At 38.6% G+C, this 19,843-nt stretch overlaps 2 protein-coding genes across 6 annotated transcripts in view; one reads left to right on the top strand and one right to left on the bottom strand.

Annotated features, from left to right (window-relative positions):
* Nucleotides 1-378: 378 nt before the first annotated feature.
* MDH1 (malate dehydrogenase 1) lies at nt 379-18,717 on the bottom strand. The gene is made up of 9 exons (XM_032352248.1): nt 18,536-18,717; nt 13,381-13,479; nt 12,645-12,741; nt 10,040-10,215; nt 8,127-8,249; nt 2,413-2,589; nt 1,815-1,928; nt 1,142-1,231; nt 379-717 (listed from the first exon to the last, which is right to left on the bottom strand). The coding sequence occupies exons 1-9, from the start codon at nt 18,536-18,538 to the stop codon at nt 592-594; spliced, it is 1,005 nt and encodes a 334-aa protein (XP_032208139.1). The 5' UTR covers nt 18,539-18,717; the 3' UTR covers nt 379-591.
* Nucleotides 18,718-18,826: 109 nt separating this feature from the next.
* Nucleotides 18,827-19,843, top strand: part of WDPCP (WD repeat containing planar cell polarity effector) — a 518,631-nt gene continuing 517,614 nt past the window's right edge. For all 5 annotated transcript variants that reach the window (XR_004287790.1, XM_032352246.1, XM_032352244.1 and 2 more), the window contains exon 1: nt 18,827-19,384. The gene's annotated coding sequence lies outside the window, so the exon portion shown is untranslated. The remainder of the gene's footprint in view (nt 19,385-19,843) is intronic.

The following is a 19,843-nucleotide window of genomic DNA, read 5'->3' as shown; positions in this document are numbered from 1 at the left end:
CAAGGTGATTTTCCTATCCTATTTAAATAGAAGAGAGGGGTGCCTGGGTGGCTCAGTCAGTTAAGATCCTGACTCTTGACTTTGGCTCAGGTCATGACCTCAGGGTTGTGAGATCGAGCCCTGTGAGGGGCTCTGCACCAGGCGTGGAGCCTGCTTCTTGAGTTTCTCTCACTCTCCTTCTGCCCTTCATCCTGCTCCCTCTTTAAAAAAAAAAAAAAAAAAATTGAATAGAAGAGAATTATCCTTTACTTTTTAACATTTTCTGTCTTTACTACCTTCCTCTAGTTTAAAAAAAAAATAACCCCAAGCTGGGAAACATGCAAGTTTGCTTTTTGAAGAGCGATGAAATGTTAGCTGGAAGTAAGAGTCTGAGTCATCTTCATTTGAATATATATTTTATTTAGGATGCGGCACTAACAGCATGATGATAAACTGTCACAAATTTATACCAAGAAGCACACAATCTTTCAAATGTGGTGTTTTTCACAAGTAATTTAAGTTTAACATTATTGTTATTTGGTACTAGAATCAAAGACGACATTTAGATTCTTCAGCTTTAGAGCCTTTAGTAACATCAAAATGATTGTCTAGTCAGGCAGAAGAAAGAAATTCAAAAGCAGTTTCTTTTTCTTCTGCCAGTTCCTTTGCAGTCAGGTCCATCTTCTCACGTGAGAAATCATTAATAGTGAGACCTTCAACAATCTTCCAGGTCTTATTCTGTTTGGAAATAATTGCATATAAAAGATTTACAATTAAATTAGAACTGATCTTCCAGCAAGCAACAACTCAGACTGAACTTAAAGCTACAGGAGTATCTATTTATAAAGACTGATATAAAGAAATCAAAATCCAGATCTTAACAGATAATTCTGATAAAAGTTCAACACTTAAAAAGTAAGGTACTATTGATAGATATACAGTATTAGAGTCATGATAACAAAGTGTGTAATATCAAAAGTTGAATCTTGCTTTCCAGATTGAATCTTTTAGTAACCCGAAGTTGTGCTTTGCAGAATTTTGAAGTTGAGAAAAATGTCTAATTTAGTAAAGGAACAACTTCCTAAATTATACCAGTATTAATAAAAACACGCAACTACTTTCTCAGAATGGGACAGAGGGAAATAACCCCAAAATACTTTACCTTGATTGTAACAGGGAAGGAATACAGCAAATCATCAGGAACACCATAGGAATTGCCATCAGAGATAATGCCCATGGACACAAATTCTCCCTGAAAATAAGAATCAATGTTTTACATTCTTGGGGTGCTTAGGGATTAGTTTATGCAACCAAATGACACATGAATTAAAAAAACTAAACCTGGTGATGCTTTCTTACCATGTGTGTAACTTCAATACTGTATAGGGAAGCATCACCAGGCACATCCCTGACAGGGTATCTATTTATAAAGACTGATATAAATGTAAATATAAATATAAATTTATGGGTATTATCTCACTCCACTCTCCTAATCCCTGTAAAGTAAGCCAGAGAAACATAATCCTCATTTTATAAATGAGGAAGCTCTGGCCCAATATAAGTTTTAAGGAAAAACAAAACAAAACAAAAAAAACCCACGTCCATCAGGTGTACTAGGTGTTTTCCAGTTCTCTCATCTAATCCTTAACAACCCTAAGGTGAATGCCACATAAAAGATAACCAAAGGTTAATTAACTTTCCCAAGATTATTCAGCTCATAGGCTGATCTGGGATATAAACCTAACCTGCCTAACTGCAAGGTTATGTTCTTTTCACATCACAGCATCAGAGGACAAAAATCAAAGAGTGGCGTGTGCAAATCACAGAGTCCTCACCTCTGGGGTTCCAAACCAGATGTCTCTGACGTGGTCACAGATGGCTTTTGCAGCAGACATCGCACTGGAGAGCTTTCGAGCTTTGATGACAGCAGCACCACGCTGCTGCACAGTCTGGTTGGGGACAGGCAGAGACAGCATTACTTGATCATGAAAGGACAATTTTCATCACTACCAAACTAACCCTGGAGTGAGAGACCGCAGCTACAGTTTAATGTATTCCCCTCCCAAAATCATACAATTACCCAGCATGGGCCTTACCAACCTATTTCAGTTACAAGTGTGTCTTTTTGAAAAAAGAAAACTACAAATTCACATAGGAAGTTTACTACTCTCCACACAGAGAAATGGATCTCTTTATAAAGATTAACTGGAGGACTAGAAGGAACTCTAGTTTTTTCCCCACTTTAGCAATCAATCTTGACCGCCACACAGCAGATCAAATCAGATAGGATCATGACTGGCTCTGCATGTAGTCATCAGAAAAACCGTGAAAGGCTTGAGAAACATGCCGCCAAATGGAGAGACACTTGGGGTCAGCAATGGGGTGTCTCTCTCCAGAGTTCTTTATGCTTGGCTGTTAAGAGATTTTTCTTACGGTGATGAATTCTCCCTTGAGCCAGCTGTCATCTTTCAGAGCGTCATAAACACCAACTTCCTTTCCTTGCAGTTTCACCTTAGCGTGGCTGACATCTGGGTACTGAGTTGAGGAATGGTTTCCCCAGATAATGACATTCTTTACATCATCAGAAGTCACACCAAGTTTAAGAGCAATCTAGTGAAATAGAAAACAAATGCATTACTAAGACAAATGCTTTTTATTTCAAACTGTGCCTGTCTGACAAACATCTTTAAAGGCCTCTGAAACTTCAAGAGAACCCACAAGTTTTATCTATCTGTATTAAAAAAAAAAAGAAAGAAATATTGCTTGGTAATTTCGTCAAAGCTTAGCAGTATAAACAAAATGTGAACCTGAAACATTACAGGCTAGAATATTTAAGAGCAGAGAGCATCCTACAGTTTATGATGAACTTATCAGTACAGGGGGTTTATTAAACACAAAACGCCAACATAAAACACCAAGCAAGAGCTTAAGAATATATAGATGGGACCTTTGTTTTGTTGTATTTACTTGGAGATGTCTCCTCAGCACTTCTGAGCAATCAGGTTCGAGTATGGGAATTTCTCCATATTTAGGTGAAATTTTCTTTACCACATACCTAAATCAAGTGATCTTAAATATGAAATTTTAGAGTTGAAAGAGGCTCAGATTACTAAAAGTATAGTTGTCTTCAATTTACAGATTAGGAAACCAAAGGAAAGAGTTTAAATAAAATACTAAAATGATACCAAATATGACAGTTTCTAGCTATAGGTTTAAAAAGCATTTAAGAAGACACGTGGCTGGCTTAGTTGGGGGAGCATGTGACACTTGACCTCGGAGTCCTGAGTTCGAGCCCCATGTTAGGTGTAGAGATTACTTAAGAACAAATTTTAAAAATGTAAAAAGCAAACAAATAAAAATCACTTTAAGATCCTGCATGCCAGAGCGCTTGGGTGGCTCAGTGGGTTAAGCCTCCGCCTTTGTCTCGGGTCATGATCTCAGGGTCCAGGGACTGAGTCCCACACTGGGCTCTCTGCTCAGCGGGGAGCCTGCTCCCTGCCCCCACCTTCTCTGCCTGCCTCTGCCTACTTGTGATCTCTGTCAAATAAATAAACAAAATCTTAAAAAAAAAAAAAAAAAAGATCCTGCATGCCTTGTAGTCACATGACTATCAATTATATAGTGTAGTACACTATCCACAGATAAAGTTCGAAAATTATGTTTTGAAAGATATAAATAGGGTGTCTGGGTGGCTCAGTGGGTTGAACCTCTGCCTTCAGCTCAGATCATGGTCTCGGGGTCCTGGGATCGAGCCCTGCATCGGGCTTCCTGCTCGGTGGGGAGCCTGCTTTCCCCCTCTCTCTGCCTGCTCTCTGCCTAATTGTGATCTCTCTCTCTGTCAAATATATAAATAAAGTATTAAAAAAAAAGATATAAATGATCAAAATCAGTTCACTTATTTTGTTATTCATCTAAAAAGGGAATGTGCAAAAAGAAGTTACGGTTAGTTGTATGCATAATTTGTTCTTAGATAGCAGAACTGTGATGAACCAGAAGGGTATGTTTTAGAAAAAATTTTTTATGATTTTATGAGCTGATGTGTCAGTGTATCGTTGTGGGTGATTTTTCCTTCTTTTATATTACGGTAAAAATGGGAGAAAAAAATAGCTGCACCAGAGTTCACTGTTTTTGCATGAAAAAAGTCAGTCTCAAAAGGTCTCTTAGTCTCTTACTCACTACATGATTCTAATTTTTTTTTTAATTTTTTATTTTTTATAACATGATTCTATTTTTGTGACATTCTCAAAATGACCAAATTAATTAAGATGAAGAACAGATAAATGGTTGTTAGAGCTCAGGAATGGAGAGGGAGTGCATAACTATAATGAGGCAGCATTAGGAGGTTCTCTTATGGGTCATCAAACAGTTCTGTATCTTCACTGTGGTGATTATAGTAATCTACGTATGTGATTAAAGACAAAGAAATGAATGTAAAAACTGTAGAAATCTGAGTGAATCTATTAACAGTGTTGTGTGTAGTTTAGTCAATTTCCTAGTTTTAAAAAAGCTCTACAGACATGGAACATGTTACCGATGGGGGAAGTGAGTTTATGGGGACATGGGATTCTCTGTACTATTTAACTTCTTCTGAGTTTATAATTACACCAAAATAAAAAGTAAAAACAAAACAGCAACCAACCAAACAAAAAGGATACTGATGAAAAAGGCCAATACCTGAAATGTTTGCAGTGACTTGAGTCATCTTTATACCAATTTACTCAGTCAAGTAAGAATCCAATTGTGTATACTTTCACTATGACCCTAATGTTGAGACTTCTTAAATCCTAGAATAGTGAAATGATTTTAATTCTCTTAAAATCTGTTTTTGATATTTAAAATCACTTCTCAGCTAAACCCTGCTTCATCTAGAGTTCTGTAAGTATTACGGCTATTTACCATTTAGTCTCACAAATTAGCTGGACAGTTGGTTTCTAGAGAATCCAGCAACCCATCTGCTTAGTGGTGCAGGCACAGTGGTGTGCTGTGAAGTACCATTTTCTGTGTGTGCCATGACCTTCAAGGACTTGGGAAGAATTGCCCTTACTTCTATTTAGCTAGTATCACAGAGAAAACGGAAAATTTACCCAAGGCAAGGAACCCAAGATGTCTATTACCAAGAACTTAGAAGCTGTAATTTTGCTGAATGTCAGCCCTAACTGCTCCAAAGTATGATGAAGCTACAGGAAACTCCTTACTTTCTTTGTCCTGCTGCCTACTTCCTCTTTTTATTTATTTTATTTTATTTTATTTATCCACTCAGCTAATTTACTTCTGAGTGGATAGCAAAGTCAATACTTTGCAGATGCAGTCTCTGAATTTCATTCATATTAGAGCTAGTCTAAATTAACATGTATCCAGGATTCCACTTCCTTGCTCCCTTCGACCTTTCACGTCTAACATGTAGTTCTGTTAAACAGTTTTGGACTAATTCTCCAGCCCAGTAATTCCTCCAGCTCCTCCGCACCCCCATACCAGCTATTAGTTTTATTGCCAAAATACCCTGTTGGCATACATATGCAGCTCTGGTTTACAAATACACAGGGGGATTCTGCAGGTGATTAACAGTCACTAGGGAGCTAGGTCTTCTGATTTCCAAAATAAATTATGTAAGGCTAGGAACATTCATGTAAGAAATTAAGTCTTTGAGCTTGTTGTTTTTCTCACTAGATGAACAACTCCTACAGGAAGAAGAAACTGCTTTTTCAAAAACTTGCCAAAAGTTCTCACTATGCCAGACTGACATACTGGAACATATGCCAAGTTAAAGTCTAACAAGACTACTACTTCTCTCTTTCCTCACTCAGACTTTTGCCCTTACAGGGAGAACTGTTTTGGGCACTGGGACAAAGTGTCACTTAGTAGTACCTCTGGAAGCAGAATTTTCCAGTGCCTGCCTTCACCAATGCCTCAGTTCAAACAGCAAAAACCAAGTTTTTCAGTGGAGTCATTTTACCTCTTTTCCCTTGTTGCAAGTAAGTTACCATCTGGCCATCTAGAACCTACAAATGTACCACTTAAAACCATCTTTTCCTTCATGAGTGTTCTGTAGTACACAATCTCCTGCCTCCACTTATTCAAATGAACTCCCATTCTTTCTACCCCCCCTCGACTTTAGCTAAAAAGTAAGGAAAAAGACCCAGTTCGCAGCCTAAAGCCCCACAGGAAAGATCTACAACCTAACAGATTATCTAACGACCTTCTAAATTAATGGAGTTTTCAAGGAGATATAGGAGGTGTGGTTCTTCGCAAGTCTTGGTTATAGGCCTCTTAATTAACACTGCTGGGGCGCCTGGGTGGCTCAGTGGGTTAAAGCCACTGCCTTCGGCTCAGGTCATGATCTTGGGGTCCTGGGATCAAGCCCCGCATCGGGCTCTCTGCTCAGTGGGGAGCCTGCTTCCCTTCACCTTTCTCTCTGCCTGCCCCTCTGCCTACTTGTGATCTCTGTCAAATAAATAGTTTTAAAAAAAAATAATACTGCTAATAAAAAGCATTACTACTAAATATAGCCAATCTTTATTGAGTTTTATTATGTGACAGGTACCATAAAAGAACTTAACATAGATCTTATCTCATTTAATCCACATAACCTCCCTTTGAGGTAGAAGTATTATCCCATTTTATACCTTGAATACACTTCCTCAAGGTCACAGAGCCTGTAAGTGAACTTAGGCCACATAATCTCTTTACGTAAGAACACACCTAAGGGTTTTGGAGTCAGGCAAATCTAGCTGGCTTCATCATTTACTAGCTATAGGACTATGATCCCAGACCTTTCCGGGCTTCTGGTTTCTGTGTATAAAACAGAGATAATGACGTATCTCATATAGGTATTAGAAAAATGAAATGATAAGTTACACACAGAGCATTCAGCTTAGGGTAGAGGCTTAACAAAATGTCAATTCTTTTCTCTGTTACTGGTAACTCCAAAGCTGGAAGATGATCAATTCTCAGTTTAAAGCAGTGGTTTTTCAACTTAGACCTCACACCATCTTTTGATAAAATGTTTTCTTCAAACTGAACTGTCTTCTTTAGAAGAAAAAGGACTGAATTCATAGACCTATCTAATAGTGATGACCTGTGGATGAGGAGGTATGGCCAGAAAGCTGCTAGGGAAAAAGGAAAGAAGTTATGTCCAAGAAACTAGAACTCTGTTATGGCTTTCAAGGGCACTGGGATCATCTAGACCCAAGAAAGCCTAGGAAACCAGCACAAATGATCAGAAGTGACGCTTCATTTTTCGAAGAGCTACTGGTCACTGACCCCTTGGCACTTTTATCTAAAACTCCAAGGGGTAAGGAAACTTGAGAACAATTAAAATTTAGTTTCTAAATAGTTCAAAGTAGAACATTTTATGGAAACATGTAGAACATTAAAAAGATATAAAAATAAAATTAAATACAAAATTAAACATTAAAAAATCTGAATCTGCTGGGTTAGCTATAGGGAAAAAGGAAGCAGAACCACACAAAACACAAAAAGCTCAAATCTTTTTTATAATGTTCTATATATCTGGAAAAAATAAACTATGTATTGTCCTATTAATTATACTAATAACCGATTTTTTTTTTTTTTTTTAAAGGTAGGCTCTATGCACAGCATGGAGCTCCAGGGAGGGTCTAAACTCATGACCCTGATGAGATCAAGACCTGAACTAATATCAAGATTTAGAGATTTAAATGACTGAACCACGCAGGCGCCCCTAATGACTGTTTTTTTTTTTAACCCCCCGTAGCAAGAGGACATTAGGAACAGTATTTTGGCATAGTTAGCAAATGAACTATAGTTGAGAAAATTAAGTAAAAGTTCAGCCTCCTTAAGAGTCTAGATGCAAAGACTTCCAAAGAATAGCTTTCTACTTGGGGGTGCTTGGATGGCTCAGTGGGTTAAGCCTCTGCCTTTGGCTTGGGTCATGATCCCAGGGTCCTGGTATCAAGCCCTGAATTGGGAATCTCTGCTCAGTGGGGAGCCTGCTTCCCCCTCTCTCTCTGCCTGCTTGTGATCTCTGTCAAATAAATAAATAAAAATCTTAAAAATAAAGAATAGCTTCCTACTAAACAAAAACAAAAAAGTAAGCGTTAGCTACTTCAAAAGTGTGAGAAAAAGGTTTTAAAGTTGAAAATTCAAGATTTTAAAAGGTGTTTTTCTACCTGAGCTTTAGCTCGGTTGTGATCCAGACGAGTCAAGCAACTGAAGTTCTCCTTGGGAATGGATGGTGCCGACTTGGCAGCAGTCAGGCAGTTGGTATTGGCTGGGTTCCCCACCACAATAACCTAGAATATATGGGAGGCACAGTGAAGTTACACATCATAAATTGATGAACTAAACTATCTTAGAATATGACTGATAAATGTGTAACATGTAGCCTTTGTATCAAGTTCGTATGAGCTAAGTATAGTTACCACTATAGTTTCCATAGTATTTCCACTCCACTGCTGGTGTCTGGTGTGATTACTGAAACATGTCTTTCTTTAATAAAGCTACCAACATGTACACAAGTTGCTTTCCAGGTTGCAGCATGCAAGACCAAAGGTACATGTCTATCCATTTTGTTTTGTGCCAGAACAGAGACAGAGCATTTATCTCTTTACCACACACGACACACAAACACGCAATCAAAGGCTCTGAGAGAACAATTCATTCATAAAATTTTCCTTCTTATAAAACCAGTCCAAGAAAGAAATTCGATTTGAGCAGTTTAACTTTAGGACAGTAATTTCTTTTTATTAATTAAAGGAAATTTTTAATCTTGCCTAATCCTAAGAATTAACTGGGGTTTGCTAGAATACAGATTACCAAGTCCTATCCACTCTATACCTTTTCAATCAATCATTAGCAGAAAGCACTTCAGGCTACTTTTTTTTTTAACTGGGGAAGTACAGGATATACTATATTATAATACAGTATAGGAAGATGTCCACATGTACTTAACCTTTTAAGTTTTAGATTCTTTAATAAAACTATAAACTTACTGGGAAATAATGTCAAACTTACTGAAAAGCTGTGAGCTTATTACAAAGACTATCTCCCACATCCTCTTTACCCAGATTTCCTAATTTTTTCCATTTCTCTTCCTCTACACACACACAGTACCCTTAGTCTTTCTGGCCCATTGGAGAACAAGCTAAAGATCTGATACTCTAATGCCCCCAGTGTCAGTAAATATTTTTCCAAAAAGGACACTTAGCTGAGGGGTGATTATAGTGCAAGCAGCACAGCTCTAAGCAGCCTGGATCAGTCCAAACAATGCTGTTATTTTTTATTAAGAGACCCATGAATTTCTACTCATTTCTACTATTTTCTGTTAATGATTACAGAAAATAAAAGTACGCTATTTAAGATGAATTCTACAGGAAGCAAAAATTCAGGTATGTATAAAATATTGTAACAGAACATTGTAACTGGCAACTTTAAAATCTTAAACATTTTCTTTTACCTTTGTTTAAAGTCAGGACTGGGAAGAATAAGTCTAACAAAATCAGTAAAACCTCTAACCAACAAGCCTTTTTGCTTACTTATTTGGTAAAAGGAGGCCTTATTGCAATATTAAGTAAGGCAAATTCAGAAACTAAAGTAGCTTCCACACAAAGAGAAGAGGAAGTAATACCAACCAACTCCTCAAAAGACAAGTATATCAAATTTCTCTGGATTAAGAAAAATCTGAGCATTTCAGAAGTCACCATCTCAATGCTGAGAACACAGCTTACAGCCATCTCTCCCTATCATCATACACACAAATCCAAACATCTGAACAAATATTCCCATGCATCAAAAAGGCACCAGAAGGTTCTGTGCCTTCTCTATAGGTCTGTAAATTAACAGTAAATTTCCGTATCACAGAATGGACAAAATATTTTTGAGAACCTCTAAATAAAGATTTCTACATTATAAAAAAAAAACCTCAGAAAAGGAGAGCTTATCAAGTAAAACTCTATCTGTATTTACTGACCGCTGCAGAAAAGTAATGGGGGAGAAAGCAAGTAATTTTCTTTTTACTTAAATGCTAAAAGAAGAAATTTCAAATGCTGATAATAGAAACCCCATAAAATACTGTATTGGTCACCTTAACTGACTTCTTGGCATACTTCTCCAAGGCTGCACCCTGGCATTTGAAGATTTTCACATTTGCTTTAAGTAAATCTTTCCTCTCCATGCCATCCCTTCTTGGCATGGAGCCCACAAGAATGGCCACATCCAGGTCTTTGAAGGCAACATCTTCTTTATCTGTTGCAATGACATCTGTGAACAGGGCAATAAATATGCAGAGCTACTGAAACACCAAAGTCTGAGGTTTTCTTTTTCACACTGAACCTAGCCAGTAATTCTTTCACTTTGTAGCAAATGTTTACTTTACATATCACAATGATAAAAGTTTTAGGGGCCTAAGAAAGGAAAAGTTATATAATCAACAAACATAATAAAATGTAAATTAATTTTGCTTTTCCTATTTCAGTAATCATTTCAAGTTTGAAAACTCTATAGCTTTTGTTCTATGATCAGGTATGATGCAAAACACAATATAAACTTTCAACTCTGTGCAACATTTGTTATTCAAACCAACTACCGATAACATGATAGGAGAAATTAATTTACCTAACCTTTAAGTTGTGATTACTTTAAGATCTAAGATATCAATCACAGATTCAAAATAATGTTTATTGAGGAGCTTCATGCCAGGAATAACACTACAAATTTTGTTGTATCAAATTTATTCTTAGTATTTTATGAAGACAAAGAGGTTTAAGGAGGTTAATCTGCCATCATAAAGCAGTGAACCTGTAATTCCAGCCCAGGCTGGTCAAGAGGTCAACCACTATTCCCTGTGCTAGCCCAGTAAATATATACTACTTACTCTTTGATTAAAGAACATAAATCATCACTCCCCTTTACTGACCGTATTAAAAACGCCATGATCAGTACTATAGACTGAATGTTTCTGTCCCTCACAAAATTCAGGTTGAAACCTAATCCCCAATGTGATGGTATTATAAGGCAGGGCCTGTGGAAGATGATTAGGTTATAAAGGTAGATCCCCTCATGAATGGGATTAATGGCCTTCTACAAGAGGTCTCAGAGAGATTCTTCACCCCTTCTGTCTTGAGGACACAAGAAGAAGATGGAACCAGGAAATGGCCTCTCACCAGAATGTGAATATGCCTTAGTCTTGATTTCCTAACCTCCAAAACTATGAGAATTAAATTTTTGTGGCTTATAAGCAACTCAGTCTATGGTATTTTTGTTATAGTAGCCCAAATGGACTAAGCCAACCAGGATTCAGCATTGTCATTGGTAAGTTTTTAGGAGAGTCAAACTGTGTTACATACAGTAAGGCTGCTGTAGAGCCCCCAGCAGGTATACAAAGAAACACCAGTTGGTGAGGGGAATCTTCTTCCCAGCCATGCATACTTATTTGCAGACTCTACACTCCCTGTCATATTCACAGCTGACTAAAGACAAGCTGACTGTAACCCGGACCCATTAGAGAGCAAAAGAACTCAGCAGAGAAAGGAATAAAAATGTGACAATGCAATAAAGCTGATTCGGAAATAGAGGGTGAGTTGTATGTCTACTATACTTCAGTTTAAAAAAAGAAAGAGAGCATGAGGAAAGGGAGCCAGCAGAATAGCTTGGCAGGGCAAAGCACTCTCTTATATAACTATGCACCCAAATGATTCAGACAAGAGAGTACCCCTTTGTAAATGTTTATTGAATGGACATATGAATTGAGCATTTTTTTTTTTTTAAGATTTATTCACCTATTATCTTAGAGAGAAAGAGAGAAAGTGAGATCCACAAACATGCAATATGTGGGGGGAGGATAGAGGGAGAAGGAAAGATTGAGAGACTCCTGTTGAGGGTGGTCCGATGCAGAACTCAGGACCATGACCCAAGCTGAAACCAAGAAGAGGTGGACACTTGACCCACTGTGTCACCCAGGCACCCCTCTGAGCATTGGATGTGTATATATTTTGCTTGTGCAAACTTGGGAGAGCATTATTAATTAATCCTTACTAAAAAAAAAAATGATAATAATGAAGGGATACCTAAAGAAAAATATTCAAATTAGTTTACAAGTTGACCTAACATTTGAATGAAGCCATTAATCAAATTTAAGACTTCTATCTTACATTTGTGTAATATTTCAATGATTCCTAAAGGCTCTTAGCAGAACCCTCATGGGCTTTTTCAAACTATGCAGCATATGACTAAGACAATTTATGCTGTATCTCAATCTGATGACCGGCTGTGGGTTAGGACTATATGTGAGGGACCAAACAATTTCTAGCCTCAGGGTAACATGTAAGTCTGGAAGACATCATTTAGAGCTGCATAATTTAGGCATTGCTACTGCTTTTTAAATACATTTCAAAACACAATGCAGACAATCTCAAGTGTATAACCCTTGTGCAACATTATCCTTAATTAGTAAGGTAAATTATAAGAATGCTGGAAAAAAGCATTGTCTCTTAACTGACATTGGTTACTTCTTGCTTTTACCCTTACTTATTCTTGGTATACATCTTACCAAATAATTGTAGCTCAAAAAACAACAAAAAACACTTTTCTGAAATAGTTTCTAATTGAGAGGCTAGTTAAAAATCTAAATCTGTTTTTTGAAGGACATAAAATACTATAAAATCCTTTTATCCTCCACCCCCCCAACTCACCTTTCAGGAGGGGAAGGGCACAGTCTTGCAGTTCCATTAGGACACCATCTAGGACACCCATCATGGGAGTGATATCCAACAGCACAAGAATTATTGGCTGCCAAGTAAATAGTAAGGACAACATCTGTCAGTGTAGGTTATATCATTTAGTCACAAAAAAGTCCTCTTGTAAATTTTAGTTCACGGAAAGCTAAATATTATCTGACATGAGGGATGAACTTAATATCTATGGGTGAAGAGAAGGAATAAATGCACACTTAAGAAAGGATTTTAGTGGAATAAGAGAGTAAGAAAAGGGGGTGTCATTATACTTAAAAAAAAAAAAAAAGAACAGGGGGTGTCTCTTTAAACTGGAAAGCAGATCTGCCTTCTGACTATTTTGGGTCTAAAGACCATTTATCAATAAGTTAGTGCTAATTCAGCGACTTTCTCTCCCACATGACTCTCCCTACCCTAGTAGTTACTGTTACCAGGGAAAATCTTCCAGAGACCACTATCTGCTGGCTGAACCAAGTCAACTAAATAAAGTATGCAGAATAGTTAATAAGCAAAGCATTTTCAATGGCTGGAGGGGTACATACAAATAAGATACCAGCTTACATTTATAGCAGTGTGCCCTGTATAATTATTGGGATAACCCATCCCTTTTGTCATTAAAATATTTCTTTGAAACTAAATACAGGGTTTATTGATATTATTCTTATTTTGATTTGCAGTTCATAGATAGTTCCCCTACCTGGTCTTTACCAAAGACAGATCCATTTCCAATACTGTACAGCAGGGAATATGCAATTTGACCAGCTGCTCCAGTCACAAGGACTCTGATTGGTTCAGACTGTAATGAAAGAGACACATTAATTAACATCTTATTTTAAAATGCTATTTTGCCCTAAAGACATTCAGGATTTTCTCTATAATAAGACAACCCCATACTTCAGAAGTTTATGTAAAATTTTAAAGTCTCTTCACATTTGGCTTAGTGGAAGATAAACTTATTCCGGGCTTGTGCCAGTAAATACAGCATGCACAAATCAGCTGAGCAACTTCTGGAACATGTGTCCTTTGGCTAGATATTTATGCAGTGTTACTTAACTCTCATGTTATCCTGGAGTTACTTACAAAATCTTATCAATCTCGTCAAAGCTATTTTGCCACTGAAATAGGCCCAAAAGAGTTGATGTGCCTTATATGGTGATACAAACTCTGGCAGCAACTAGAACCTCATAAATCCTCTTATGCAAATCCCCCCACTCCCCATCTGCTAGAATAGAATCCCTCACACCAGGAAGACAAGTGACAGTGGTTAAAATTTTCCACTTACAATGAGTCAGAAGTTTTAATAAAACTACTAATAATGATTTGACTTGACTACCTGAAGGAGGAAAAATAAGTCTTTATTTTTTATTTAAGGAGAAAGATAAGCTAGAGAATACTGATTATAAATTTTACCATTAAATAACTATTATGACAATATAGTGACTTTTGACAACCTGATTCCAAAGGAAAAGTAATTTTAAAAGAGAGGAAGTACAAAGAGCATAATAGTTGTAACAGAAGTTGCTTTATAGACCTCAACAGACCCTGAACAAAATACAGACATATGGACACAAATAATAACTAATATTCAAAGTGATGATCCTGAGTCACTAAAAAAAAAGCTCAGATAATTAAAAAGACAGAAATATTTATATTAAAAAGAGCTGAACAAAAATGTTTGGAAACTTAATGGATACATTAGATGTACAAATCTGAACAAGGTGGACTGTTCCTTTCCTTGACAATACTGTGTAAATGGACTTTTCACGGAGTCACCTCTATTGTTACCTGCACGAGAGAAGTGGTCCACTGAAATGAATGGGGCAGAAGTCTTTGATTTCTTTATATTTACAATTTCCTTTTCCAGGTGAGTCATGTCTTTGGGATGGAAGGAGACTATGTGCTATGACCTCCCAATCCTAACCTCTGAAGGTCAGAAGTATTTAACAATTTGACACCCAGAGAAATCAAAGGAAAAAACTCTAAGGAAAGAAGTGCCAACTGCCGTAGAGAAATGAATCTGTATGTAGCAGACTATGTATGTATTTCTTCCTTACAGATGAGTGACCAGGATGTGAGTGCAAAAAAGGAGAAAACTACGGAGAGTTTACTCCCCGACCTTCTGAGTCTCTTCCCCATTTTCTTTTCCAACTTTTCCCCTAGGCCTTCATACCCCTAACAAGACAAAATACGGTAATTCCCCAAATAAACCTTCTTTTTTTTTCCCCCCCAAGACAGTCTTATGTTTCCAAACAGATGTCAGGTTTATAAGGAATGTTAAAGTTATCATATATGGTTATTTTTCATCATATGGCCTTTACATGTTTTTAATCCTGTCATTTTCCCCTCTTCCCTTGGAGTAGGTGAGAAAAAGGGAACAGAGGAAGAATTTCTAAATTCTGTATTTTTAAATTCTAATTTCTAAATTCTAAAGAATTTCTTTTTAGAATGCAAGCTCCTTAAGGACAGGGGCTTTGTCTGTTTCATTTACTACTGTATTCCAACTGCCTACAACAATGTCTGCCACATAGCTGGAGCTCAAATACTTGATGAAGGAATGGCTGGATCTTGTAAAATCACTACCCCAAACTTGGAAATGTAAAAGAGTTGTTTGGAAGCAAACCTAACATGCTCTAAAAAACTGTTTAAGATAATTTATTCATATATACTTGCATTGAGAGGGTTGGAAACTTAGTGATCACAATAATTCCAGCTATAGTTAGGAAAATTACGTCCTAGTTCTAATGATATAGTTTTATTAATCAATTGATAAACTGTTATCTTACTTCATTCATTAAACGATACACTACTGGATCTTTATTATGTACCTGGTACTATTTCAAGCCAGATAATCCATTAGTGAACTATATGCAGGAAACAAGAGGATAGCCCAATTTTCTAAAACAGAGGTCTAGAGAGGTGGTAGAGTATAGTAGAGAGATAGCCTCTAGAGCTGGATGTTCTGGGTTCAAATCCTGGCTTTACAACCCATCAGCTGTGTGCTTTTCACAAGTTACTTAACCGCTGCATTCAGTTTCCTCACAGTAAAGTGGAGACAATGATAGCAGCCACCTAACAAATAAGGTAGTTGTACAGATTGAGAGTTAACATAAAAAGCATTAAGAACAGTATGTCGCCAATACTAGAATTATAGATCTCTGTCACCACAGAATTTTCCTCTAAGGATTCTTCTACCCTGTGGTGTTCTACTTATATGTCTGTTACTCTCTACTAGACTGTGAACCACCACTGCCTTGCTATGAGGGCAGTCTGCCTTTGCCTCAAATTTGTGCTCCATTACAGTGTTCAACAAGTATTTGCTGAATAAAAGGGTTAAGAAAACTATAAACACATGCTACTTGAACGTAAAGCAAGCCAAGATAAGAAATAAGGGGGAAGAGTATAACGATCTGTAAAGATTACAGGTAGATGGTTAGAACACAATAATGTAGTCAATCTTAGGTTTAGCTGCTAAAAAAAAATGTGCTCCCAGTATCACAGTCTTCAGTGAAGTGCTTGTGGCCAGCTAATGAAGAGCTGCTAATTCCATCTCAGCAGTTTCCTTCTTCTAGATCTATGAACAAGTTATTTTCACAGGTAATTCTATCTTACTAAAAGTAGGATGAAGCCCAGTATATGCCTGAATGTTTGATTATGAAATGGGAAAGGATGAGCCTATTTGGTTCTTTTTTGCTCTTTGCAACATTGCAGTAGAATAACAGGAGGGTGGGAGATTCCTGCTGACTTTCTATAATGTTACAGTGTGAAGACAGGTTACTATTCTTTGCTTAGATATCTGGGCAGTCTGCCAAGATCCAAAGGAGGAATGTCTCTGCTCTTGGCAGGGCTCTAATGACCTTCCTGCAGATTCAGACTGCCTTGCGCATGTGCTCAAGTCTCAGTTGTAAAGCTTGAATATAAGTGTTCTTTCTGTTATTCTACAGAAAAACCCCACGTATTCCTTTTTTTACTTTATAATTTACATATATTTCTGTAATATAAAAAAGAAACTATCATTCAGATTCCTTCATACAGTTAATCCCTGGTGTCCTTCCCTATTTCCTCTTAAAAAAAAAAAAAAAAACAAACCTGCTTTGAACAGCTTACAAAAGGTGACTCTTTTTAAACTCAGTGATTGTTCACATGGTCTCCTGAGGAGGCAAGGAGATTCTCAGTCACCTGAGAGGGCTGTCAGTTTCAGTAAACTGACAGGAGTGTTCTTTCTTAGGGACATCGGTGTTATCTGGTGCCCAAGTGACCTTCCAAGGGTGAGACCTGTCTTTATCTACTGTGTTGCAAAATAACAAAAGAATGGGGGCCCAGGATTCTCCCTGTGACCTTGCGAAAATCATTTAATGTCACTGGGCTAACTTTTAAAATTAGAGTAAATAATTTCCAAATTCCCTTCTAATTCTAGAATTCCAATATAATGAATTACAGGGAATAAAGCTATCAGGTAATATAAATGCTGATAAAATACTTTGGTTTGTATTTGCAATATGAATTTGTATGTTCCTCCAGAACCTCAGCTACGGAAAATAAAATTTCAAAATGACTTGGTAATTGTCTGTATTGTACAATATGGTATGACGGAAAGAGCTGTAAGGCTCTTGGGAGCAAACTGCTGTATGACCTTGAGGAAATCGTTCTCTCTGGGTTTCAATAATGTCAATTTTAATATATGAAGTAGGGGGAAATTCATCAAAATGATCTTTAAGGTCCCATCCAGTTCCAAAATTATGAAGTCTCAGGTTCTCTGTTACCTCTGCATTCTTGCTAAGTTTCTTAAGTCAGAGACCACTGAAATCATTTAAATTATAGGTAGGAAACTGAGGCTTAACATTGACTGAGAATTAGTAGCTGTCCCCACTGGCCCCTTATAAAGGTGGAGGAGGCAGTGATACCCTTGCCTTAAAAATATGTCTTTCCAGGTTCTGGAAATTTCCAATTCATTCAAACATTTCCCCATAATCCCCACCTATCTCAGTATTTTGAGATAACGGGGAAGAATAACTTCAACTATAAATAAAAGTACTAGAGAAATTTGTCTGGTGTCAAATTTCACCTTCAAACACCATGCAGCTTATTCATACGTCAGAGTTCCCTCACCAGCCTCCCCCTCCCCCTTTCAGGAGAGACAAGATGTGACGATCTAGGTATCCTGACCTTCACAAGATGGTTACATTGTGTAACATTAAGAGAAGTGGCTCTAGAATTCATAACCTACAAATCAACAAAGAACATCTGCACTAGTTATTTGGTTAGTGATGCCATCACTGCAACACATTCTGTCATTACAAAAGGACATCAATGAACAGGTTTTAAATAACATTTTATGAAATCAGATATGGCGGAAACACGGCTCTTGAAAATGTCGATCGCAGTCTGGTAAGGTACTTATATATAACTATAACTAAGGGCCTTCTGCTTTCAAGGGGTTTGTGACAAAAGCCCTTAAAAATACCGCTGACTCAATTAAAAAAAAAAAAAAGTTAGGACCCAACACCCCCGCCTTCCCAGTCAAACGTTATCATCCTTATCAAACCCTGGTATCGTGCTTTGGAGAAAACCTGCAGCTTATTTTGCACCCACGCTATGCAGCAGGACTGAGATCAAACCTCTCCAAGGACAAATTTCTCCAGAGCCCTCCTAAGAGCTCCCCAGGTGGAAACCAACCCCTTCCCAATTACGGGGTCACTACGACAGTCCCCAAAAGATGAGTCGGGTTTTTCCAAAGGGCTCGAAAGGCAGTGCTTTGCACAGCCGCCCCCGCCCCACAAATCCTTCAAATGCAGGAAACCCCATACAGGGGCGCTTAGGTCGGGGGTAAGTAGGATCTAGGGGCTAACACTCACCATGATTAAGAAGAGCGCGAACAATTCCAGCACCTGTAAAAAGAGCCTCAGGGAATCGGGTCACCTCTACTGCGGAATTGACTTGGGGAGGGAGAACGCTCTTAGAAAGAAACTGTTCTTCTCCCAACCGCAGCGCCCTCCGGGAGCTGTAGTTTACGTAGCCGGATTATGGCGCATTCTTCAACGCATTTCCTTCAAGTGTTGAACTACACTTCCCGAGGTCAGAGGTTCGATCACGCCTTTCTCCCTGCGCTCTTCGTCGATTGCAAAGTAGTCCCCGAGGGCGGGCCGCTGTGATTGGAGGGCAGCGATGAGTTGAAGATTTGTGCTTGGGGCGGGGAGGACCTGCTTGTTGGCGCCCAATAATTGGTGGGAGGGGAGGCACGTGGAAGCCGAGGGAGGAGATACAGACCCTTTAGCTACATCACCCACTCGTGCGTGAGTGAGACTTATCTTACCCCAAGGGTAAAAGTGGGAGGTAAAGAGACCTTCCGCTGCGTAAAATCGGCTCGACCCGGAAACAGAGTCTCTTTAAAACTATTCACACTGCGTAGGGGCGGGCGGAATTGACGTGTTGCTAAGGCTGGAAGGCTTCGCAAGTTGCTAAGCGACGAGGCGGGAGAGCGCGCGCACGCACGGGCCGCTGGCGAGTACCTGAGGGATTTGTGGCTCTCGCAGTTCAGAGACCGAAGACTCCCAGCGAGTGCGCCGCGGCCTGCCGGGTCGTCCTTCCCTAGTTGCCAGGGGACCCTCCGCTCTAGGTAGTGTCCGGTGACGAGCTGAGCAGCTTGCGGGGACGCTCCTCTGAGGCGGCCAGCTACCGCGCGTCTTCCCGACTCCCTGAGGCAGGTGAGCCCGGGCCCAAGGACAAGGGGTTTTCTGTTAACATTAGGGTCCGAAATGCGGTTGTGTGCGGTTCCGCGTTGTTTTTATCTACCCTGCTAACCAGCTGACCCGCAGGCTCGCCGGTCCCTACTCAGCGCTGTTAGGGTAATAGCCTTCTGGAGGGTGTAGTGCCTTGGAAGTTCTCGCCTCCTCCTTTCTGTAAGATGCAGCTCTTTCAAAATTAAATAAAAAATAGTGAGCGTTTGCCTTGTGGGAAATGAAATGAGCCCTTCCCTTCCTGGAGCTCACAGTTCACGGATCTAACTTTTTCTTAAGTCCTCGGTGAGCGTTGACAGTTTTTGTCCGTTCGTTTTTGGAGGCAGGTCAACCATCTTGACCTTGAAATGATGCCAAACCTGCGTTTCTTAAGTAAAGTGTGGCAGCTGTATGGGAGACACTGGTTGTTTCAGGCAGAATCTCAAC

Source organism: Mustela erminea, chromosome 7 (assembly GCF_009829155.1).
Source record: "Mustela erminea isolate mMusErm1 chromosome 7, mMusErm1.Pri, whole genome shotgun sequence".
Lineage (NCBI taxonomy): Eukaryota > Metazoa > Chordata > Mammalia > Carnivora > Mustelidae > Mustela > Mustela erminea.
The sequence above is the reverse complement of the archived record's forward strand: the minus strand, read 5'-3'. Positions and strand labels throughout refer to the sequence as shown.